At 49.5% G+C, this 23,519-nt stretch overlaps 2 protein-coding genes across 6 annotated transcripts in view; one reads left to right on the forward strand and one right to left on the reverse strand.

Annotated features, from left to right (window-relative positions):
• Positions 1-23,519, reverse strand: part of SLC25A51 (solute carrier family 25 member 51) — a 411,938-nt gene that overhangs the window by 253,174 nt on the left and 135,245 nt on the right. The window lies entirely within an intron of this gene.
• Positions 1-23,519, forward strand: part of PAX5 (paired box 5) — a 147,396-nt gene that overhangs the window by 6,210 nt on the left and 117,667 nt on the right. For all 5 annotated transcript variants that reach the window (XM_066987965.1, XM_066987969.1, XM_066987967.1 and 2 more), the window contains exons 2-5: positions 2,958-3,123; positions 7,697-7,894; positions 11,806-11,870; positions 13,168-13,296. In XM_066987965.1, coding sequence (XP_066844066.1) covers positions 2,958-3,123; positions 7,697-7,894; positions 11,806-11,870; positions 13,168-13,296 — 558 coding nt within the window. The remainder of the gene's footprint in view (positions 1-2,957; positions 3,124-7,696; positions 7,895-11,805; positions 11,871-13,167; positions 13,297-23,519) is intronic.

Raw genomic sequence — 23,519 nt, forward strand, 5'->3', positions numbered from 1 at the left:
CCTCTTTCTTTCTTTCTGTCCGTCACAGGATTTTGGAAGGTGTCTGGAGTAGCTCAGCGCAGGCGGGATAGCCGCCGGTAGCTCGCTCCTGCTGCGCCTAAGCCTGACTTTTATCTTCCACCAAAACACAGCTTTTTAAAGCTGCGGTTATTTCTCTCCCTTGATTGAACCGAATCGCGCTTTAAAAAGGAGAACTTAAAAGGCGGGGAAAAAAAAAAAAAACAAAAAACAAAACACGATCCGGGGGCTCCGAGGGGGAATCGCAGGTCCCCATATCCGGAGGGACCCGTTGTCGCGGAGCGCGTCTTCGCGGAGGTGCGAGCGGGCAGCGGCGCTTTCAGGCACGGAGGAAAGGCTTCGCCCGAGGGCACTGGGCATCGGATGCGGGGGAAAACAGCGCGGGTTTCAGCGGCTCCCTCCGTTAACCAAAGCCATGGAAAATCGGTGTCTTCTGCAGGAATTTTGTTGAAAAAGGGAAGAAAAAAAAAATCACTGCCCTCGCTCTGATACCACAGCTGTTGAGGAGGAGACTTCAGTGCCAAAGTATCTCCGGACTCGCGTCTCTCCTCGGGAAAGGCGGGGGGGGGGGTGGGGGGGTTAAAAAAAAAAAAAACGAGCAGGAAATCCCGGTGCCACGTCCCAGAGGAGGGCGGCGGGAGCCGGGCGAAGGGCACAGGGGCTCCCGCCCGGCGGGAGGAGCACAGCCCGGCTGCGCAGCCTGCGGGGCCTCGGGGGCGGCCGGCGGGGGCTCGGCCCTGCCTCACGCCGCGGCAGCCCCGAGGCGACCCGGGCACCGGGAGGGCGGCAGCGGGGCCACGCGCACCGCACCGTGCCCGCCTCCCGTCCCCGTCCCCGTCCCCGCTGGGCTCCGCTCTGCCGGGAGGGGGGCGCCAGGAACCGGAGCCGGGGAGCTGGACGGGGCCGGGGGGGGCCGGCGTCGGGCGCGGGTCGGAGCGGCGGGGCCGGTGCGCGGCTCTGCTCCTGCCTCGGACCGGGCCGGGGTCCCAGGGCCGCCCCAAGCTCTCCGGAGCCGGAGACGCACGGACGGGCGGCGCGCCTGGCCCCGCGCTGTCCCCCGGGCGTGCGGCCCCGCTCCCGCAGTCCCGGTTCGCGACCACCCGGCCGGGGCCGGCCCCGCACGGAGCTCGGGGGGTGCCCGGCGGGTGCCGAGGGGACGGCGCCCGGCGCTTCGACGCCGCTCCCGCTTGGGCGGGCGGCGGCAGCGCTGGTGGCGTCCCGCGGGCTCCCCGCGCCCCGCTCCGGCCCCGGGCGGCAGTCACCCACAGCCTTTGTTCCCCCGGCGGCCGCGGGCTGGGCTGGGCTGTCGGCCCGGAGAGGGTCTCCGGAGGAAATACTTAGTTTTTTTCTCCTCCCTTCGTCCCTTCGTCCCTTCCTCCCTTTCCTCCCTTCCTTCCCTCCCTCACTCCTTCCCTCCCTCACTCCTTCCCTCCCTCCTTCCTTCCTTTCCCTTTCTGGACCTCCCCCACCCGCAGAATTTTGTCATTCGTACTGAATGCCCTGTCCATGGTTTCATGTAATTAAAGCTGCTAAGAGGTGAAAACCCTGACGTCTCATTCACTACAGCTCTGTTGGGTTGCTCCTGCATTTTTATCCTGAGTGAGTAGTGGGTTTTCTTTCCTCCCTCTGGCCACGCTACCAGGGCAGCGCAGCATTCCCTGTGTGCAACCGGGAGCTCCTTTGGCAGGTGCTGCTGAAGGCAGCCCCGCTGCCCTGGGTCTGCTCCCAACAAACTTGGGAGACACCTCGAGCCTGAAGCGTCATTCGGCCTCTGGGAAGGGTCTGCTTCACACGCCGATAAAGGCAGGGCAACACTCGTCTGCTCTTTGCGGGCTTTAACTGGCTTTGACAGTCACGTATTCTGTATGGATTAATTATTTGTCCTGATAGTTTTAGAAGGTGCTTGCAAAGTTTGACAGCCGTTTGTCCGTGGTGCAATGGCTAGTTTTAAATAAAACTGCTTTATATATATATATGTATATGTATGTATATTTATCTAAACACTGAGGCATTTGACTTGTCACTTTATTCAGTACCACTCAATTTCTGTGTAAATAGAGACATTTTCTCTGTTATTTTTGCTCCAGCATTGGCATCTGTACTGCCCCCATCGCTTGTTTTCAGTTTCTCCACTCTCTCCAATCTAAGTAGTTTGGATGATTAACATCACAAGGGTTAATTATATTTTCCCACTTGGTGGATGGGATTACTACATACATGTTTGTGGGTTTTACATGGTTTCAGTACTATCCATCTAACTGGGTCCCATCAGACATATGACTCACCTTGCTAAAGGTGAACAGTGCAAATCTGCTACAAAAGGAATAATATATTGGGCTTGCCTCAGTGCTCACATTTCATTTGGGCGATCATAATACCTGCCAAGGCTGCTATAAATTATCGGAGCAGAAGTCATTCTCTGTTTTTTCGCGCTCTCGATTAAGCTCAGTTGTTTTGAAAAAAAATAACATGCTTAATTGCAGGTACCCCCTTTTGTGCCTAGACACACATAACGAGCATGCTGAATGGTCACCCAGCTTTATTTTACTTGGCTTCATAGCCGGTGGCTGACTCCTTCCCACCAGGCACCTCCAGGCCTGCCCGCAGAGTCCGTGGTCCGGCAGCCTCGGCCCTGTGTTTGGGGGGGCCATGGCCCACGACTGGTGGAGCTGGGTGACCGTACGTGGTCTCGGGTGGCCATTTTCCAGCGCAGAGCCCTCTCTGCCTTCAGGCTGGTGGGTCCTTCCCTTTGGCGAGTGGCACTGGGCACGGCGGGGCTGCAGAGCGCGGCTCTGGCTGCCTCCGAGCCGCGGGGTGACCCGCCTGCGGGAAGCACGTCCCCAGCACCGCCGGGAGGACTGCCTTGCACAGGTCTCTTCCAACTCTGACAACGCTGTTCTTTTCCTGCCTTTACCCCCCCCTCCCCCGGTCTGTTTCAGGACATGGAGGCGTGAATCAGCTGGGGGGTGTTTTTGTGAACGGCCGCCCCCTCCCAGACGTCGTTCGCCAAAGGATCGTGGAGCTTGCCCACCAAGGGGTCAGGCCGTGCGACATCTCCAGGCAGCTCCGTGTCAGCCATGGCTGTGTCAGCAAAATACTTGGCAGGTAAGGGTGGGCGACAAATCTCTCGTGTCCATCAAGAGAAAAAAACACCCTTAATTAAAGGTTACCAACAGGCGAGGACAAGGGCTCATGATCACCACTCATGGTTTTATATGCCTGACGTGTGGAAAAAAATGCAACTGCTTATATGTTTATTTTGCCCTGTTCACAGTCTCTTACAGGTAATTCTAATGCACAGTGCACAATGCCACGTGTGATATTTGGTGTATACGTAGCATATATTCTGCAGTAGTCTGCCGTGAATACACAGAGAAATCTGTGAGTCAGCTTCAGTAAAATGGAGAGGAAAGACAAGTCGGGGAACGTTCAGGGAAAGTAACTCGTGCTTTCTGAAGAAGACTTACTTTTAGCAATTTTATCATTCTACACTGCATGAACGTTCATTCACACACGCTACATTGAAACCTGTCCCACTGTTTAATTTGAGGTCTTTTCCTACTCTTGTGGTGGAATATGTTCTTAATTAGAGCAGAGGATACAATAAGTAGCTGTTAACCATCTTACATTTGGTTATTTTGGGAGTAGCTTTCCATTCAGATGGAACTTGCTCAAACCAGTACAGAGACGGCAAATTAATCTCTAAATTCTTATCATTTCCTGATTTTGTTTTAAAATATGAATCAGATTCAGGTTAAAAAAAAATCCTTTCTTCTTTGTATCTTCTGAACATCATTTGTATAAAGTACTGTACTGAAGTAGTTTCAGATTCCGGGATGAAAATTCTGAGGTCTCTAACCACCTTATAGTAAGGATTTTTTTATTATTATTATTATTTTTTATTCTTGTTGCTGCTCTGTTTTTTTTTGATAATTTGTAAAAGTTAACTTCTGACATGTTTACTGGACTTTAACAGTTAATTTCATTGTTTAGCATTTTACTTCTACTGTTATTATTTATGCCATCTTCCTCTTTTCCATTTTTTAATCAATTAGCTTTACTGGTCATTGCATAGATGTAAAAACTAGTAAAGGACCATTTCGTTGTAGCATGCGTGAGATCCTGCTCAGATTGGCAGCATTTCTGATCTCTCAGTGACAATTTAAGTGTTCACAAGCAAATTTACTTGCTGAAGTCATGCCCCCCCCGGTTTTGTAGAAGACAGCATTCTTTTCGCTATAACACCCTGCAGCCAGCTTAACCGCTGAACTCTATCTCACAAATCTTGGACAGTGTGCTTTTAGAGTTGCATGAGCTGATGTGCGGATTAAGCTAAGCATCTGTCCTTCTTCTCTCATGCATCAGCTGCTCAGAGGTGCACTTCCCTGCGGGTTGTAACCATTCCTCCTGGTCTTACACTGGTGTGACCTTAAGGACACTGACGCCTTTACTACTTGATAGACAAAAACTTTTTGAGGGCTTTATTTGAGACCTGCCTGCCCCTCGCGGGCTATTTCATACTGTTAGAGACGTGCATCCATGCTCAGTACAGGTTTCTGCTCCTGGTGTGACCATTATATAATTTGCTTTGTGACGCTCCGCACTGCAGCAGACTTACCAACAATTCCCATCAGGACCAATGTAAAACTAAGAAATGGGCAATTTATTTACTGGGCAAATGTCCAGTGGTTTTACTTTTGCTCATTTAAATAGATTTATCATTAGATACATTTGCGGTATACAGCTGAGAATGAAGCTCCAAAGCTTTGTCATTAAAGTTGTCAAAAGTAAATTGGAATTTCATACCTCATTATTTTCATAACTAATAATTACGGTGGGTAAAATGTCACTGTAATTGGAGCTCTGTGTGTGTGTGTGTTTGTGTGTGTGTGAAGAACAGGAGTCCTTACGAAAAATCTTTACATTCGGAATTTTATGGTTGGAATTTTCCTATCTGCCCTCAATACTCCCTTAAAAATCAGCCTCGTATTGGGCAGCCCACAGGCTGGGGACCAGTCGGTTGCGGTGCAGGTGACACTATCCCTGTCCCAGAGGTGGGTGCTGCAGGGGTGCACGATTTTTACCTGCATTGCCAATTTGTTGGCAGCAAAAGGCCTGGACCTCGCGTGCGTGGAATGAATCTGACTGCAGCCAGCCTTGCCTTTAAAATGGAGATGGGAGTCAGGGATGCCAGCGCTGTGCCGCCTGCCACTGCTTCGTGCTGCTCCCTCCGTTAGTCGCTCGGGTGAACCAGGAGGCATCGGCACTAGCGTTGCTGGTAATTCACCGACCCACGCCGCAGGCACGTTCCCCTGGCTGCCCAGGAAGCGGGGTCTGGGCCCAAGCCCGCGCCCTCCCGTGCGAGACAAGCCGCCTGCACACGTGTGTGCGCTTTTGCACGGCTCGAGGTGGGGAGGGTAGGTCGGCAGATAGCGGCTAAAGGATTCAGAAGTGAAGTTCTTCCTGTCTGGAGGGCACCACGTCTTTGTCCCACTGCTGCGGCAGCGTTTTTTGGGAAGTGCCTCCGCCGACAGACCCGCAGCGAGCTCACCGCTGCCACGCTAGCTGGCAGCGCCGGGGTGCCGAGGGCATCTGCTGTCACGCGTTACCCACCCCCAGCAGAGTCAGCTGTGGGAAACTTGTCTTGTGCACACAGTGACTGCTCCCCCAGCTTGCCAGTGTCTGGTTTGTGCGCCATCAGGGTTGTTCTCCATCAGTGGGGTAGCTGGCCGCAGGATGCTGCCCGAAGGTGCAGCGTGGCCGTGTGAGGGATGAACACAAAGGAAGGCTTGTAAAATCCATGGTTTCAGCTGGAAGGAAGAAATTACAACTTTCTGTTTGGGCAGCGTTTATTGTATGGCTTCCTTTCACACCCTTCTTACAGTAGAAGTTCTACTAGAAAAGGTTATGAGGCCAGGGATGTAAGGTTTTAGAAAGTTTATGATCCAAGTTTGCCTTCATTTAATTATGGCCTCAGAAAATTAAGCACAGGAGGAGCAAAATATTACCCTCCTGCCCTAAAGCTCATGACTAAGGGACACTGGGAGGGTTGATCTATCTCTGACTCTTGACGCTGTCCATTACTAATATTACCTAAATGGCTTGTGGAGACTGAGTTCACATCTGCATCCAGAATATCTGAAAACATGTACAAACGACATGGTATTAGTCCCCTCAAAGGAATTTTAGGCCCCACACACAGAGCTCTCCGAGGAAGATTAAGAACTAGTGACCTGACGGAAATTTAACAAACATGGTTGCATGCCACAGTGAGACTGACTTTCACTGTGCAGCCTGTTTGTGTTCTGATCTGCTCATGCTGGAAAGACCGTAATTATTATTATTATTATTATTATTTGATATAATGGGTATATCAAGTAGCTGCAGAAAAAAAACACGTTAAGAAATAATTTTACATTCTTATTTGGTAGTCTTTTCTGAGCTCCTTACTGGAAATTGGGCACGGAGCAGTCGGTGGACATGGTTAAGCTGCTAAGAGACTACATCTTGGTGGGTCTCCGGCTGAAAGGCTCATGAAGTCAGGGTCTGTTCAGAAAGGATGAGCCAGATAAGGGCAGCTAGGGCAGTGGTTGCAGGTAGCCTGGGGATTTATTTTTCATCTGGTTACAAGGAAATTCACAAGATACAAAAAGTGCATGACCAGGAGAATATCTTGTGTGTTGCATTCCTTGAAATCTCAGCACAGAGGAGCGTGATTTCATTCCTAGTCTCTTCTCTGGTCTTCAATGGGTAGTATCTTATGGACATATTTTTAACAGCATTTTCAAGGCTTTGCTTATTAAAAAGGGGGAGATGGATGTGGCTGGGGATCTCAGCTGCGACATTTTGTTGCAATTCTACTACAGGCAGTTGTGCTTGTGTGATTTACATGCAAAAAAGAAAAAAAAACCGGCTGACATATCTCAGTCAGTTTAGGGATGCAGTCCTACCACCTTCTCTTGTATGACAGCAGAACTGCTCGCGTGTGTAAAGATCATGTATGTGAGAACGGATCGTGGAGCTGGTCAGATAAACCAACACCCAAATCAACTGAAACCCTTGAGAATGTGAACAGCTCCCTTTACCTTAAAATTTGTGGTTACAGCTATTAGAAGCATAATATTAAAAGTAATGTATTATGAAAAATATTAACTATTAAAACAGTAACATATATATTGAAACAGTTAAATGGGAAAAAGGTATGCCAGCATATTTATTTTGAAGGTGCAAATAAAATACGACACCCAGCCTTCATTTCACTGTGAAATGATAACACGTTCTAGATATGAATGACAGAGAATTTCTTTAGAAACAGTAATTTACTGCAAAAAGTGGTCTTTGGTGTGATTTGTTTCTATTATTGCCAATACCCCTGATTAATAACACATATTTGCACTTAATTTTGGATCCTGGAATGCCTTTTAGTCTTGCACTGCTTCTTTTGTCTTTCTGTTATGAAAAACTATATATTCTACCCTATGGCCCAATTCCAATTACTATAAGTTAATTTACTAGGTGATAAAACACTACATAGGCAGAAAATATGTATGTGAAAGTGAAGATGTCTCTCAAGATTTGCTGGGGTTTGGTTACCTTGAAATCATGTTCTCTATAAATCTCAAAGCGTGTTCTCTGTCTATTTGTGATGACGAAAGGTTTGTTTTGGATGTTGTCCCAGGTATTACGAAACCGGTAGTATTAAGCCTGGAGTGATTGGAGGATCAAAACCAAAGGTCGCCACACCCAAAGTCGTCGAAAAAATTGCAGAGTACAAACGCCAAAATCCTACCATGTTTGCCTGGGAGATCAGGGATAGACTTCTTGCTGAGAGAGTATGTGATAATGACACCGTGCCCAGCGTCAGTTCGATTAACAGGTAAAGATTTGTATGGTCTTGGGGAGGGACTTTGCTAGAAAGTGTTGTTCGCTGAATCCTCATTTGTCAGTAGAACTGTGTGTTTTGGGTTGTTTGCAAGGAATGCAGTTTACGTGTTTACCTAATGTATTTGGGGCTTTGGAGTGGCTGTGGGGTCACCCGGGTGGCAAAAGCCTCACAGTCATAAATATTTCCTAGGACTGGTCAGGTTGTGCTATTGGCCTTTGCTTCTTTTCCATCCTTTCCCATTCCCCAGTCCATGTCTTGCAGTTCTTGCTGGTAAAGATCTGTGTTGATTTGATCCAAATGAGGCCTCCACTGCGCTGGGGACTGAGCGGGAAGTACTTCATCTTGGGGAAAGCTGAGACTGCAACTGGGTCGGGTGGTGGTGTTGATCTGGAAAAAGACAGGCCCCTAGGTACCTCAGGAGATGATCCATAGCACGGGTCTCAAGGTCTTCCTGTCCTGCTCAGTACTGCTGCAGTTGGCCTAGAACTCTGCTGGCCACGGTCTGCTGCTGTTAGCATGAATAAACCAGGGAAATTTGGCTGGTAGTGTCTGCACGTTAAATAGATGTATTTAAATTGGCCTTGAATTCCCTTGTAAAAATGCAGGACAATCTTATCTGGAGCCTCAGTCCAATGTTTGTGAGTTTTGTCCCAGCTTGGGTAGGCAGGTCTGTGCTCACGTCGAGGTCTGAAGGTCTATACTAACCTGCATCCGTATCAGTCAAAGGATGTCTAAGGCTGGTGTTGAAAAAACCCTGTGAAGTACTCAGCTATGTCTCCAGCCCTCCAGAGTGATAATAGGGGATTAATACCTGGAAGGCAGAGCATGCAGGCACCCTCAAGCACACCAACAAACAGCCCCTGGCAAGCCGAGTCTTTCCATTTTCTCTCTGGAGTATTTTCTGTACTGGGCTTGGTCTCACTGCTCTGGTGAGATGGTTCTCACTTGTGCGATTTCATGCAAATTCTTTGAGTGCAGCTAGCTATAAAGTCCCATCTGTGTCCATGGACGTGAAATAAATTGATGCACTGTTCTTTTATTGGCTATCCCAACCTGATTTGCATTCATGGAGTTGCCGCTTGAGTAGCAGGAGTGACTTCCCCAGTGATAGTGCAGAGTGGTGGCTCCGTCTTGCTGAACTAAGAGTTGAGTCATCCATCCGCATGGTTAGGTGCAAAATCGGGTCAGTTCACTCACAGCCTTTGCTACTGCCTGGAAGTTCCTGTCTAGCTTAGACTCCAAAGCAGCACTCAGTAACGCTATGGACATCGCATTTTCAATTTAAAAAAGGATTTGAGGAATGATATGGACACCATGAAAATTGAAGGAAAATCCTGCTCTGTCTGTTCTCAGATAACTAAGGGCAAACTTTGCTTCCGTAAAAGTCAACTCGGCACCTGTCATGTCAGAAGCATTGATGCTGCTATGAGCAGTCCTGTGTTTACGTAGTAGGGCTTCAAGCATTCTCCAAAAGGCTACCAAAAATGCACTCGTAGCTCTAGAATGCAGAGACACTAAGTAGGTTCCAGTGTGTTTTGATCCCTTTTCCTTATTCTGCTTCCTGCTTTATCCTTGATAATGTCTGCGCACTCATTGACTTCTCATGAGAATCTCCGTTTCATGATCTACAGCGAAGTTATTTGGCTGGCAATCTCATTCTTTCTCATCTGCATGCAACTGTGGCTGAGATCTTTCCCTTTTCTGAAGGGTGTGAAACCCCTTTTGAAATTCACATGATCTTTTTGAGTCAGCTTGTTTACCTGCAGAACTATTTTTGCCAGCCTAGGAGCACGTCCCCAAAACCCAAACCAAACTGTTATGACAAGAACCTGGAAGCTACATCAAAATACTTGGCTTTAATGCTAAATCCTCACGGTTCCATGGTGCAGTCGTTGGACTTGTCCTTACATGTTTCAAGACTTTGCAGATAGGCCTATCACGCGCCAAGGACGCAAACTTCTAGTACGAAGGCATAACGCCCGTATTCAGCCCTGAGGTGCAAATGGGACGTTGCCTTTTAGCCACCGATGCCAGCTCCCACCAGAAGCCATTCAGGATGGTTACTGCCTTGGCAGAGGCAAGGTGAACTGAGCCATAAGCCTCCCTGCAGCGGCAGCCTGCAGTGCACTGCCTCCCCTGTGCGGAGAGAAGTGATGCCCCAGGGCTGCGCTGTGGAGAGTTGCTGTTGCTGCTGGAGAGCTGAGGGGCTGGGGCGCTGCCCTGTAAAGCCTCTGTGGTGGTCTACACATAGCGTGTCCTTGCTACGGAGGGTGCATTTCAGCAGATGAATTTGAGTTGCTGCCCCCTTATATAAATGAATAATAACTACTATTATTAATTAGTAACATTAATTAATATTAATAATAGGCCACTCTTCCGCAGCAGGAGCAACTCTGTGCAACTAAGGCATAATTAATCATTGCGATTAGCTTTGCTCAAATAAGCTGCCCAGCTGCTTCAGTGTGCTCCAGTCCCCTGTCCCTCCAGAGATGAAGATATTTCTGTGTCAGAAGGCCCCAGACACCCTTCCTTTGGCATGACAGGAAGGAAGCCTCGTACAGGGTGCTATTTTCAGTCTTGCTCGTACGGGGTCCTTTGTCATCTTCGGCTGCGTGCTCTCCCCCACCAATCTTCCTGCATAGCTCCCTGCAGCTCCCACGTGCAGCCGGCTGCTTGGGCCCTGTGCAGAGGAAGAAGAAGCAAGAGACCCTGTCACTGAGGAGTCTGAAGACATCTAATAGCCAACAGCTTCACCTTGGTGCTGACAGCTGAATGTAGACTTGTTTTCACACCTAGCCCCATAGTGGGAAGGGAAGGGAAGGGGCAGGCAGCAAGTCCTGTGCTGAGGAGGAGGGTGGGCATCACCAGTGCAGGTTCCTGTACAGGCTCACGGGCTAACTTTCCAGCAAGTAACTGTTTTGTGTTCTCATGATGCATCGCCACATCTGTCTCCCACCTCCCCTCTCCTCCGCTCCCCTCTTCCAAATTCAAGGCAGGCAGAAATGGGAAAAGAGTTTGCTAGGTAAACACGGGATAAATGCTTACCACAGCATTACAACTGCGTAAACAGTGCATAAAACAGAGACATGTGATTTGACTTAGGAGCGTGCCTCGCTCAAGCCCATTTTGATTCCACTGCAGCCTGTGGCAGAACTGTGTAATCCCTGGAGGCATTTCAGACCCCTTCTTTTCTTTTTTAACAGTGGGTCGGCAGGTGAGCGTTTGATAGAGCACTTCCCCAGCTCTTCTTAACAGCTGCCCTTTGTCCTGTAACACAACACATGCCTTTTGTTGTCTCTGCTCCTTTGAATGTTTCCTGATTTACATCATTATAACTCAGAGCAGAGGCCGTCCCCAGCAATGACAATGTAGTTATTCAGCTTTTAAGATTAGCATTTAATCCATCACATTTTTGTTTTAATATTAATTTGGATAAGCAGAATCCTTTCAGGGGTATCCAGATTTTTCAGATGTCCGAGTACTCTTCCCAGGGTGGTTTAGTGACAGATTTACAAATGTGTTCAAGCACCCACGGCTGCAGATAGCAGTCTAGTGGGGCGCTTGAACTCAGTAGCGTCTGGTTCCCTGAAGATGTGGCATTGGGTCTAGCCGGTGGCCAAACAGCTACAGAAGTGTCCTTCTTGGGCATTAAGGACTGTGTCTTCAAAGCGACTGAAGCACCACCCTCTGCTGGATCTCAAGGAGTGTGTAGGATTTGGTCATACAAATGTCCCTGATGACTTGGTCTGGTGGCAAAAATGTAGTCCTGGGTCTGTCTGCAATACGCAGAAAGAAATTTTTGTATTGATGTAGATATCCCAAAGTGAAAAAGTAGTGTGTGGTGTGTCCCCTCTAATTATATGCTTAATGCTAAGTAGCCATTTCTTTTCAACTACTTACAGGATCATACGGACAAAGGTGCAGCAGCCACCCAATCAGCAAGTCCCAGCCTCCAGCCACAGCATAGGTAAGAAAAACTTTTTTTTTTATATTAAAAAAATAGCATAATGGATTACAAATATTCTAAAGAACTTTTAATCATTCTTATGGACAGATAATTCTGCATAAAACACTTCAGCACACGTGCTAATGCACCTTCTTTGTCATTCTCCAAGGACTGAACATAGTAAATGAATTTTATAAATACTGCTAAAAGGTTTTGAATTTTACTGATTATTATGATAAATAGCTTTCACCATGAGACAGAAAATTGAAATCTAAACCAAAAAAACCCCACTAATGGGGGTCTATAGAATGTCAGATAATTAAAGTAATAAATCAAGAAAGGGATACTTATTCATAACATTTTCTGCATCATTAGTCAGTAAGTAGTTTTGAATGTGTTTTTTTTCATCTATCAGCCATCCCTTCCATAATTCTTTGTGCACTTGCAGTCTTGAGTGAAGAAGTAGCAAAACTTTCCTAAACTTTAATTCAGACGCAGACCAGCAATATTCAGCCAGGACTCATGCAAGGCTGCTGGAGGTGGTCTCTGGAAAGGGTGTCCTGACTGATGAGGCAGCTTCTGTGGTGAAAGCCGCTGTGGCAAAGACAAGATTGTGCTCCTTATGCAGGAGGGAGACAGACGTGTGTGTGTGTGTCTCGGTTCTTCTGTGTCTTCAGGCTTTTACCTGTGAAATGGGCGAAGCGCTCGCTGACTCTTTTTTGGCAAAGGTAGGCTGGTGCTGTGAGAGGCACAGCAGCCCACAAAGAGCTGTGTTAAATGCTGAGCTCATCACACAGATAACGCTGCAGTCCAGCATCCTGGGTCTGTCTGTCTTGAAAATGCCAAAATAATCTCTGAGGAGGGAAAGCAGCCATCAGATTGCTCTGGTAGCTTAGGGGCTGCCTCTCACTGAGAAAAACACAAGCAGAGATGAGCAGTCTTGCTTCTTGGGGCTCAGGGTTGGTAGAGGCAGCTGGGGTTTAAGGTGTCTGCTCTGTGCGGGCCCTGCAGAGCACCCTGTGCTCAGGGATGTAGGGATGTGCCAGTGCAGGGCCAGCCTGCGAGCTGCCACGTTCCCCCTCCGTCCCACTTCCAGAGTCTCTTCTCCCCATGCTGCCGTGTCCTCAGAGCCTTCCACCTGCCTGGGGATGTGAGCTGACGTGTGGCCAGGTGGCGTTTGCTGCCGCGAGAAGCCTTCTTGGGCAGCCAGCAGAGCCCTGGCCTGCAACCGCCATGCCGCGGCGGCAGGCGGCTCTCTGCCAGGCTGGTGCCTGTGCTGTGCTGCCCGCTGACTGCCTGGCCTTGCCTTGCCTTGCAGCCTCCACAGGGTCCGTCACCCAGGTGTCCTCCGTGAGCACAGACTCCGCCGGCTCGTCCTACTCCATCAGCGGGATTCTGGGGATCGCCTCCCCCGGCACCGAGAGCAACAAGCGCAAGCGAGACGAAGGTAACGGCAGCGGTTTTCTCCGGGGGTGCCAGGACAGTGCATGCTGGTGGGCAGCCGGCCGTGGTGGAAGCAGGCTCCCGGCCAGGGGTAACGCGGTTTATGGGGCTGCCGGAACCCAGCGGGGCTGCAGGGGCCCTGCGGGGCTGCCGGGGCTCAGGGGGGTGCGAGGGAGCTGCAGGTGCCCTTCGCCCGCCCTCTGCGGCCGCTGGCTGTGGGGAGTCGTGTCTGAATGCAGCAGGGCCTTTCCTGAGGTCGCAGCCCAGCTCGGGGACCTCCTGCATGACCCTGCGGTCCTTTGCTGCATATGAAGGCAGTGTTTCTGGGAACAGGGTCTTGACGTCTTAGAAAGCAGTTTCAGTGTGTCAGCTTTTGGTCACCTTCTCTTCCCGGATGAGGAACATCTCTCTGCCATCAGTGAAAAGGGGAGGAATCCTTGTGTTGATTCTGTGGCCACCTGAAGTAAAAAAAACGCCAGGGAGGTGTCGCCATCCACAAGGATGCAGAAAATTAACAGTAGAGCAGTCTGTGATGCTGCATTTGTCAGGGGCTTTTGTCAGCCCAGATGGCAGAGGAAACAAGTGGTTGTGGCTTGAATTGAACATCGCCTGCAGTCCTCAAATCAGGGTTTATAGCTGTCCTTCACTAGTAAGAGCTGGGGTCAAGACCACATCATTTGATATGTGCATGGGAGCAGAGGGCACACCAGGGGCCTAGTGGCCATGCTGCGGTCACGCGTGTGGGAAGGCGCTCAGGTGAGATGTCGCTGGCTCCTACCAGTGGGTGGGAGGCCCGTGGTTGCTCTTTTCTAATGTGCTGCCACCCTGCCCTCCAGAACGTCAGATTCCCATTTCCTGCCTTTGATCCCCTGCGGTAATGTGCTCCACATGTCTGTGGTGAGGGAGGGGGTCCTCCTGGCCACGTGCAGGCAGAAGTCCCATCTGTGCCTCTGAGAAGAGGCAGAGATCTCCACCTTGAATAGAGGAGCGGCCACAGGGAGTAGTAAAAGAGGAGAAAAGAGGTTTGTTCACCAAAGATTGCTGAGCAGAGGAGAAATCAGTGGTTTTCACTGTGGCCTGGAGCTCACTGCTTGGCTTTGGAGGAACGCGTTGGAAATGTGACCTACCTCCCAACACCCAGGGGTGCCAGAGTGGGTCCAGGCACTACTCTGCAGTCAGCCCTGGCCACGAGGTCAGTGAGCGGGGATCACACGTGGGTCTTGTGCTTCCTTCTCCATCTCCCCATCCCCTGGGACCCCCAGTGCTACACGTGGACAGAGGTAGAGGTGGGCAGATGCACAGAAACTGTGGTGCAGTAAACCTAACTTCTAGAGAAAACGGGCTAAAAACAGGCAAGGAGTGTGGAGCCCCTGTTGCACAAGCAGAAGGTGGGTGTCTGCAGATGTCCTGTTGGATTATAGAGTAATGTTCAGTTTACTGAAACGGGAGAAAGACTGCTGAGAGCTTTGTGGGGTTGATTTCGGTCACACGAGAAGCAGGTGTGAGTATAAAATTGTGAAAGTTCAGGTAGTTGCTGAATATGCCTGTTTTAGTTAAATCTGTGATTGCACTTTTTTTTTTTTTTTTACTTTCTTCCCAAATCAAAGCCATAAGTGCATAGATAAGTATATATATTAAAGCAGGTGAAGTAGAATTTTTTTTGTTTTACGAGCCACAGCAGGAAAGTGGCAGTTTGTGTTGCAAGTTACGTGACTCTTTCATGGCATTGTCCTGACGCACCAGTTCTTGGATGTGTGTGATTACAGATGCACTGATTTAAGCAAGAAGGAAGAACTCGCAATTGTAGATTAGAGATTTAAGTGCTTCCTTGGAAAGATCAGAGGCATAGCTGAGAAATTCCCCAGCCTTTTCCAATTGACTATTAGAAGAGATCACATGATTTATAAAACAACCCCGTTGTTTTGGCAGTATCAGTCATGATTTTTGAGCTTGTAAGTTGGACAGCTGTGCTGTCTTCAGCAGACCATTTAAATTGCTTTTCTAACAGCTCGCAGCTGCAGATTTGGAGAGGTGTGTGAAGGACAGACTTTGTACATAACCTGATATTTCAACATCTTTGTCCATTTGACGGGGATTCCAGGGAGACTCCATAACCCCTCCTCATCCTGCTCAGCAAAAGTTATCCCTGCACAGCAAGTTTTGAGGTGTTGACGAAGGAGTCCCAGGTCTCTGCGCTGCAGATGACAACAAGGTGGATCAAATGCTAGTCTGTAACGTGAATAAGAGAAGCATGTCATCTTTTAATTGCAGACTGTATCATGATGCAGATGCACAAGGGGGCAGAGTTAACTTTACCATTTACAGACTTCTGAGAGCTGGAGGGAGACTACCTCCATAGCAATCCTGTTACATCACCTCTTTAACATGTCACTTCTTTTCTCGGTAGCTGTTCCAAGATGCGTGCCTGCTGCTATAACTTTGTATACTTGTTCACATATAAATAGAGCCACAGTGTGCAGCACTCATCTGGTGATCCTGGCTTCCCTTGGCTGGGGAGTGAAGTGGGGTGCAGTCGCCCCTCAATTCTTCCAGCTGCATTGAGTACTTGGTGTGATTCATTATCCAGTTTCGTTCTCCTCACTCTTGACATTTTTTTAGCGAATGTCACCAGTCTTTATCCCAGTGGGGAGCTTGCTGGGTAGCAACAGGGGCAAACCAAATCCGACAGTCTTTATTGGTTTATATAGCTGAAGGTGTCATTTTTTTTCCCTGCTGTAATACGGACTTGGAGCAGATGTGCCTTCGTGGGGGATCGGTTGCTTTCACTTGTGGTTAAAGGACATACTACTGGAGACTGACACAAGAAGCAGGCTGCTCTGTAACTAGGCAGAGAGTTGCCGTCAATCTCCTCAGTTTCGAGCAGCAGATGCTGCTGGGAAGCAGTCTTGCTATTTCGCTTTCAGATTCCCTCCTCTGACTTTTGTGGCTTCACATTCATCTGGCCCCGCAGCTTAGGAAAAAGCTGTAAAAGAGCAGGTGGGTGGCAGAAATGCACAGAATGATCTGATTGACCCACCTTCTAATGAGCAGGATTTGTTTTAGGGAAGCCGAGGATGGGCACAAAGGCAGGCAGTAAGACCCTGCGTCAGGCTGAGCTGTATGCTCCATCAAGTGTTTACAGGTGCCAGTAGTGAAGGAACTTATTTTATTGTACTTCTCGAAGCTGGTCAGGTGGACAGGGATTGTCCTCTAACGGGACACTCCACGGAGTCTGTTTTTTTGAGAAAATCAAAGCTCCAAGAAGCGTGATCTTTGGAACTGTGTCCCCAGGTAGGTACAGGGTAGGCCAAGCCAGGGATGGTGTGTAGGATGCGGGACTTTGCTGGGCTGTGAGTGCTCTGAAGGAGGATCCAAGGATCCAGGGAAAGGATGGAGGAGGAAGAGCAGGGCAAGAAGAGACCCAGCTGGGATGTTCCTTCCCTCTGAAGGTCCAAAACAACACCCAAGCTCCCGCTGGGAGCCAACGCAAGGGAAGGCACAGTTCACTCCTCCTTCACTCCTCCTTCTGCCTTTCTCTGCTGTCTCCTGTAAGTAACCCTGGTTTCCATCCTGCTCACTGCAGAGCTGTGCAGGTACGGGAGAGAAAAAGCAGTCAAGTCCAACAGAGAGACTTTCCTAGCAGGGTCATGCTGAGAGGGATCATGAAGCAAATGCACATGCCAGACCAGAAAGGGGATGTGGCTGTCACCTGTGATGTCCTTGTGATCTGACGCTTTCACTGCAGTGTCTCTCCTCCAAAGCCAAGGCAAAGCCCAACCCTCCTGCTTCCATGACAGCTGTGTGCTGTAAGCAGCAGGCTGTGTGTGGTGCCCCTTTACGAGCAGGGTCACCTCAAGTGGAGTGTGTGGGATGGTGATTCTGGGTGCAGCAAGAACAAGATTTGTGGTGGCACACCAGTGTGCCTCTGGCACAGCCTTCTGCTTTCCAGTCCACAGGGGGCTTGAGCTGCTCAGTCTGAGCATGGTCCTGCCTGTACACAGGTCCTTGCCTGCGGCACTGTCAGCCGCTGTTTGTAGATCAGGTCCAGACAGCAAGGAGAGTTTCTGTCAGCGTGGCCTGGGGGAGCAGAAGCAGGCCCACCCTGCTAAGTATTGCCTTGTATTGCCTGCTACATCCTGCCGTGTATTGTTGTGGCATGATTTTGTCCTGTGTGAATTGACACCCTCTTGGCCAGTGTCTTCTAGCACAGAGATTAGCACAGCTTGGGTCTTGCTCCTGCCGCTCAGCCTGGATGCAGCCATGATGTTACAGAGGGAGTTTTGTTGCAGGGACACAGGCAGTGCTAGACCAGTCAGCCTGTTCTCTTTCCTTGTGCAGACGCAGCTGGTGAGAACAAAAAGCTACGTGCAGCATTGAATGGCTTACTGCAAATTGTTGGCCTGGCCTGGCCCCTCTCTGGGAAATGCAGTCAGAAGAAGAGCAACAGAATCTAGCAAGAGTCCGGTGCAGGATGTATGTGTCTGTTACCCACCCACATCCTCTTGCTGCAGGAGAAATTTGGCAGATTTAAATACCTGCACACAACAGCTGCACAGACCATATTTCAAATTCACTGGTATGGAGTCTTCTCAGCAGTGGAGGCATTTGGGGAATTGAAACTAGCATAGCAGGAGACCTTCACTCATATGGGTTGTTTTGTTTCCATTCTCACCAACCATAACCCTATGTTGCTGTCAGCATCTGGTGTGGTGATGTAGATGTTTGTGCTTTGTTTTCTAAGCTGAACTCTTTGAAAAATGCCTTTCCTTTAAATGTAGACTCTATGCTTAGAGGCAGTTGGGTCACAGCCTTCTGTCTGGAAGGATAAGCCTTCCAAGAGAGGCAGAGATGGTAATGAGAATGAAAAGAAATGTGTGCACGTGCACACAGTCCAATGCCATGTGAAAACATCCAATGTTATGATCACCAGATTTTCACACAGGGATGTCCCAGGCTAGGCACAGTTGTAGGCATCCAAGAAGTACCAATTTGTGCAGGGCACATTTTCTGTAGTGCCCATCCTGTAGTGGCTATAGGAGACACCTGCATTAGGAAATGGCAGTTGAATTGCTTTGTACTGACAAATATGAACATGAGCTGTCTGTGACACGTCCAGGGAGAGCATTACCGGAGAAACACCAAGAAAAGCAAAGCAAACATGACTAAGGCTGAATGAGGATTAATAATATGGACAGCATTTCTGTATTTGTGTCTTTTCTCCGTGTCCAGGAGCTATCCTTTCCCAGCAGGACAGAAACAGCAAGCCACACACACACAGAGTTAGAGACTTGAAGGGTGTGGGCATAAATGTCTCAGTGGCCGTATGGCAGAAGGTAAACAGCCTTGAAAGGGGACCCAGTGTAGAGTACGTCCTGCCAGGGACTTCCCCTTGTGGCTAAAGGCCAGTGTGACTTCCAGGGTGTCTACTCTATGAGATTGCTGAGAAAGCTTGTGAAGTGTTTTTGGCTTACCTTCACTTCTTTCAATATTCAGTGCTAGATCCACAGCTGGTATTGAGCTCTGCTGCGTTTGCTCAGGTACCAGGTCCATAGCTCTGTCCATGTCTGAGGCCTGCCCCAGTGACCAGCTGTGCATGCGTACACTGCCTGAATTGTGTCCAGTGGCGTCCCACCAGTGTCTTCTTGTGAGGGAGACAAACTGATGCCTGTCCTGTCCTCTCGGCCCTATTCTTCTGCTGATGCCCCGCGTTCTTTTTGCCAGCACAGACATCCCATCTGATCGCTGATGACCGTGTCACGTAAGACGCCCTAACTGGATGGCGTGAGCTGCCAGGCCAGCCTGTTTAACCCTGGGGGTGTGTAAAGGTCCAGGAATTCCTGTGGCAGCTGAACAAGCTGTGGCCTCCTATTGTAAAGGAATAAAAACCTCTGTGGGTGCGACAGACAGGCGCACATGAGGACGTCCCTTTACACAGCCTTGTGCCTCCAAGAAAGTTTCTGAGCAAAGACAACAAAAGGGTGGAGCTGGCAGAAGAGGGAGGAGTGGCGGGGGGTGAGGGTGCCCTGCTGGGAAGCAGATCGGGCATGGCATGGTGGCCTGCCTCTCGCTCCCCGATCGCTTGTCCCTTGTAGGGGGACGGGTGTGAAGGCTGTCGGAGGAAGCTGGCTGCAGGAGAGATAATGCAGGTGGGTGCGGGGGTGCCCGGAAAGCTGCAAGGGGGGGACACTTTGGGCCCCCCTTCGGGAGAAGGGCTGAGCTGAGGGTCAGTGGAGGAGGTACAGGTGGCGTGGGAGCTGGTGCGTGCCAAGGAGCGGGGCTGTGTGGTGGCCAGGACCTGGGCTGTGGAGGCCGGGGCACACCAGGGCGAGGGTGGGGAGGTGTGGTCAGGATGGGGAGCCCCACCAGCCACGGGAGTTAACGAAGAGCATGTAGGCTCCCTCTCAGGCCACAGCTTCCCAAGTCTTGATAAACACAATGTGAATCTCACTGTAGTTTCCCTGGCAACTGAGGATCTTTATTTCTCTCTCTTTGAGGGCTGAAATGTAGGATTCCTCTGGCCACGCGTGGGCCCCTCTTCCTGGCAGCCAATGTCAGGTACCACTGGTCCTGGGACACCTCTGGTGAAATGCTCCAGCATGAATGCCCTTTCCTCTCTTGGGCTGGGTGTCAGGATGCTCTCCCACTCCCGACTTATCCCTAGGAGTTTCATGAACAGCCCTTGGCACTTTGGCCTGGCCGGTTTGAGCAGCCCTGTCAGGGAGTATTCACTGTACAGCCTGTCCCGCTGCTCCCAGGGACTGCCTGGTGCTGGGAGCAAGCGGTGACGGAGCTTATGGACCTGCCTGCACTCAGGTGCCAGGCTGTGGGCAGGAGAACCACACACATCGCAGCCAGTGGGAATGCTCAGTGCAGGAATTGACCACTGGCTGGGTCTTGTGTTGACAGAAATCGCTGTAACTCCTCTCATGCTGGAGCCTCACAGTATCGATATTGTTCTCTTCGCTGTTCACTGGGGAGTTCTGCACTGCAAGTCATTTGCAAAGGACTGAAGCTTTTGAGGATCAAAATCCACAAGGGGAGCAGTCAATTCCAGAAACACTGTGAGGGGGAAAAAAGGAGGAGGTTATGGAGAGAAAGAAACCATCTGCCGATATAAACTTGAACTTTTTGATAGCAAAGTGCTGAACTGCAAGGCCTGGCTGAAAGTCAGTTGCAGGGTGGGGAAGAGGGATGTGGAGGGACTGCCATGGGCTTGGTGAGTGGGACTCATAATAATATGTGTTAGCTGCATTTTACTGCCCCTGTGATGTCTGTCTGGAACATGGATGTATGCACACACAGACCCATCAGTGGCGTTAGTAACATCCAGAAAGAAGTGGTAGAAAAGTACATAATATATCAGAAATCAACATCTCTGAAACCCAGGCAGTCGGTTGATACAGGTGAAGTTTTTGAAGTCCATGAAGAGGTTAAAGAGAAAGAAACTCCCTCCCAGAGATGTGCTGGAGTTTACTTAAATCATTTCTAGGACCACCTCAGCTATGCTTACTCACTTGAGTTGTGTTTACTCTTGGGGATAATTCTAGTGACTATAATGAGATGAAGTCTTTGAAGGGAATCAGGTTGTGCCAGGTCAGCAACTACTGATTTAAATTTCTGCTGCTGATTCAGATTGTCCTTCTGCATTCAGGGATCCTTTCCCAGTGTTGCAAAGTGTGGTGAGCTGTTTGTCCTGTCAGGTTGTTGGCCCGCTAAAGAAATTATTTTCCCTCGCCACGCATACACTGAAACAGTCCTTTTAAATATAGTTTGTTCTTATTTTTACTAGTTACATTGCAGTGATGGCTTCATCTGTGCTGTATCCAGTGCAGTCTATAGCTTAGTGGAATTTATGTGGTTTGTTTTGTCTTGTTTTTCTTTTTAATGTCATTGAGAGTGTGTGAACTGAACTGCTGGAAGAAAACTGCTGTGATGGTCACGCAGTCATGCCAGTCTTCCTCCTAACTCTCTTGCCACCAGAGGACTGGTGCTGGTGCATACTGGCCAGGAAGGATGAGTGCTCTCCCCAGTGCCAGCGGGTCTGCAGGAGGCCCCTGTCTGCCATGAGCAGCTCTGCAGATGCAATGGAGCCTTCGCCTTGGCTTAGCCCGCTACTTGAGCTGGGTGCGTGGCTGCTGTGGAGCTGGACAGGGCACCTCGAGCATGTCTGAGGGTCCAGCCACAAAGACACCTTCTGCTGGTGTTAGGGTTGGTCCCTGGGCAGCCTCCTCCACAGCTGGAGGTGAAAACTGGTGGCTTGTGGTTCTGATGGCAGTCACTCTCCATTCAGTAAAAGAGCTCACCTCTTCATTTTCGTAGTCTTTGGAAGAAAGGGGAAATACAATACTTTTTTCCTGATTCCTCAAACATTATTTCCCACAAGACTGGCGCTTTGGCCAGGGCTTTTGTTTAGGTCTAGTCTTCACATTTATGTTTTGTGAACCTCTTACAGGGCATTTTGTATGTGCCGAAGTGGCAGCAACCTCTGGCCACTCTGGCCAGTGCTGATGGTGTTGGCCACGGATGGTGGTAGTTTGGCACCAGCAGAGATGGTGTCACCTGTAGTGGGTGTCTGGAGAAGGACTTTGACTCCCCTTTTGCTTGTGGCACTCTAAAGCCCTTGGGTGTTTCTGAAAGCACCACCCTGGTCTGTGTGGTTATTGGTGCTATGCCAGTTGACCTGGACATTAACTAGCAAAGCTGAGCCAGCCGGAGATTCTTTATGGAATTCTGGGAAAAAAAAAATAAAAAAATCTGAGCCGGTTCAGAATCTCAGCTATGGTTGCATTAAAATGTTTGGACTTCTGAAACAGAATCACAGAATCACAGAATCACAAAATCGTAGGGGTTGGAAGGGACCTCCAGATGTCATCGGGTCCAACCCCCCTGCCAAAGCAAGTTCCCTACAGCAGGTTGCCCAGGTAGGCGTCCAGACGGGCCTTGAATATCTCCAGAGAAGGAGATTCCACAACCTCCCTGGGCAGCCTGCTCCAGTGCTCCGTCACCCTCACCGTGAAGAAGTTCTTTCGCATGTTGGTGCGGAACTTCCTGGGCTCCATTTTGTGGCCATTGCCCCTTGTCCTGTCCCCACAAACCACTGAAAAGAGGTTGGCCAAATCCCTTTGTCTCCCACACTTAAGGTATTTGTAAACATTAATAAGATCCCCTTTCAGTCTTCTTTTCTCCAGGCTGAACAGACCCAGGTCTCTCAGCCTTTCCTCACAGGGAAGATGCTCCAGGCCCCGTACCATCTTTGTTGCCCTCCGCTGGACTCTTTCCAGGAGATCCCTGTCTTTTTTGTACCGGGGAGCCCAGAACTGGACACAGAAACAATTCTACAAGGCTAAATCCATGGAAATGTAACAAAAGCAATTTACAACCCTAATCTGTTATTATGTGATGTTTGAACATGATGCATTCCATGACAGATGCTGAGACAGGATGGTATTTCTGGGGACGAAGGGACCAACCTCTGCACAGCTTTGATGAGAACTGTGGGTTGACGTCCTCCTCCAGTAGGACAAAATCCCTATGGCTCTGTAAGGTGGTGGGAGCAACGTCTGCTTTTGTAGCTTTCCACGCACTCCCGAGTGTCTCTGTGACTCCCTGAGCATTGAGCGTGGTCCCCGCATGTCTTCCCAGGGTTTTGGGAGGTGTGTTAGCTCTGCCCTGGCAGTCGGTGGTGCGCGGCCATAGGCGCTTTTACATGTTCGCAGCTCAGTGTAGGAAAGCTCTCTGCAAGCGCTGCTGCCTTTTCCCGAGGAGCAGGTTACTGGCTGTCTTTCGTGCATGTCACATGTGTTTGTCACCTCTGTCCTAATGTGGCCCCTGATTTCAGGGGCGTTCCTCCAGGGCTGGGGTGAACCCGTCAGCTTTGCCACGAGCTCCAGCAGGCTTGGGATTTTCCCCATGCTGTTAATGAAAAGCCCCGACTTTCACAACTCCTTGCAGCCCTGCTGTAGCTCCAGCTGTTCTCATCAGGAGCTGTCGAGTGTTAGATGCTTTTCAAGAAATAACCTCTTCATGTAGGTTTAACTACAATCCAGTTTAGGGGTAGATGTCTTGTCAGATCGTCCTGATACCGTCAGTACTGGTGCTGGCTGGAATTCTTTTGCTGGGATGCATTTTCCAAAGGAAAAAAAATTGTTTTGTGGGAAAGCAGGATTTGTCACTTTTGATGGATATTTATTATGAGTGTTGGCATAAAAAGAAACAGAAACGTTAGGA

Source organism: Anser cygnoides, chromosome Z (assembly GCF_040182565.1).
Source record: "Anser cygnoides isolate HZ-2024a breed goose chromosome Z, Taihu_goose_T2T_genome, whole genome shotgun sequence".
NCBI classification, from domain to species: Eukaryota; Metazoa; Chordata; class Aves; order Anseriformes; family Anatidae; genus Anser; species Anser cygnoides.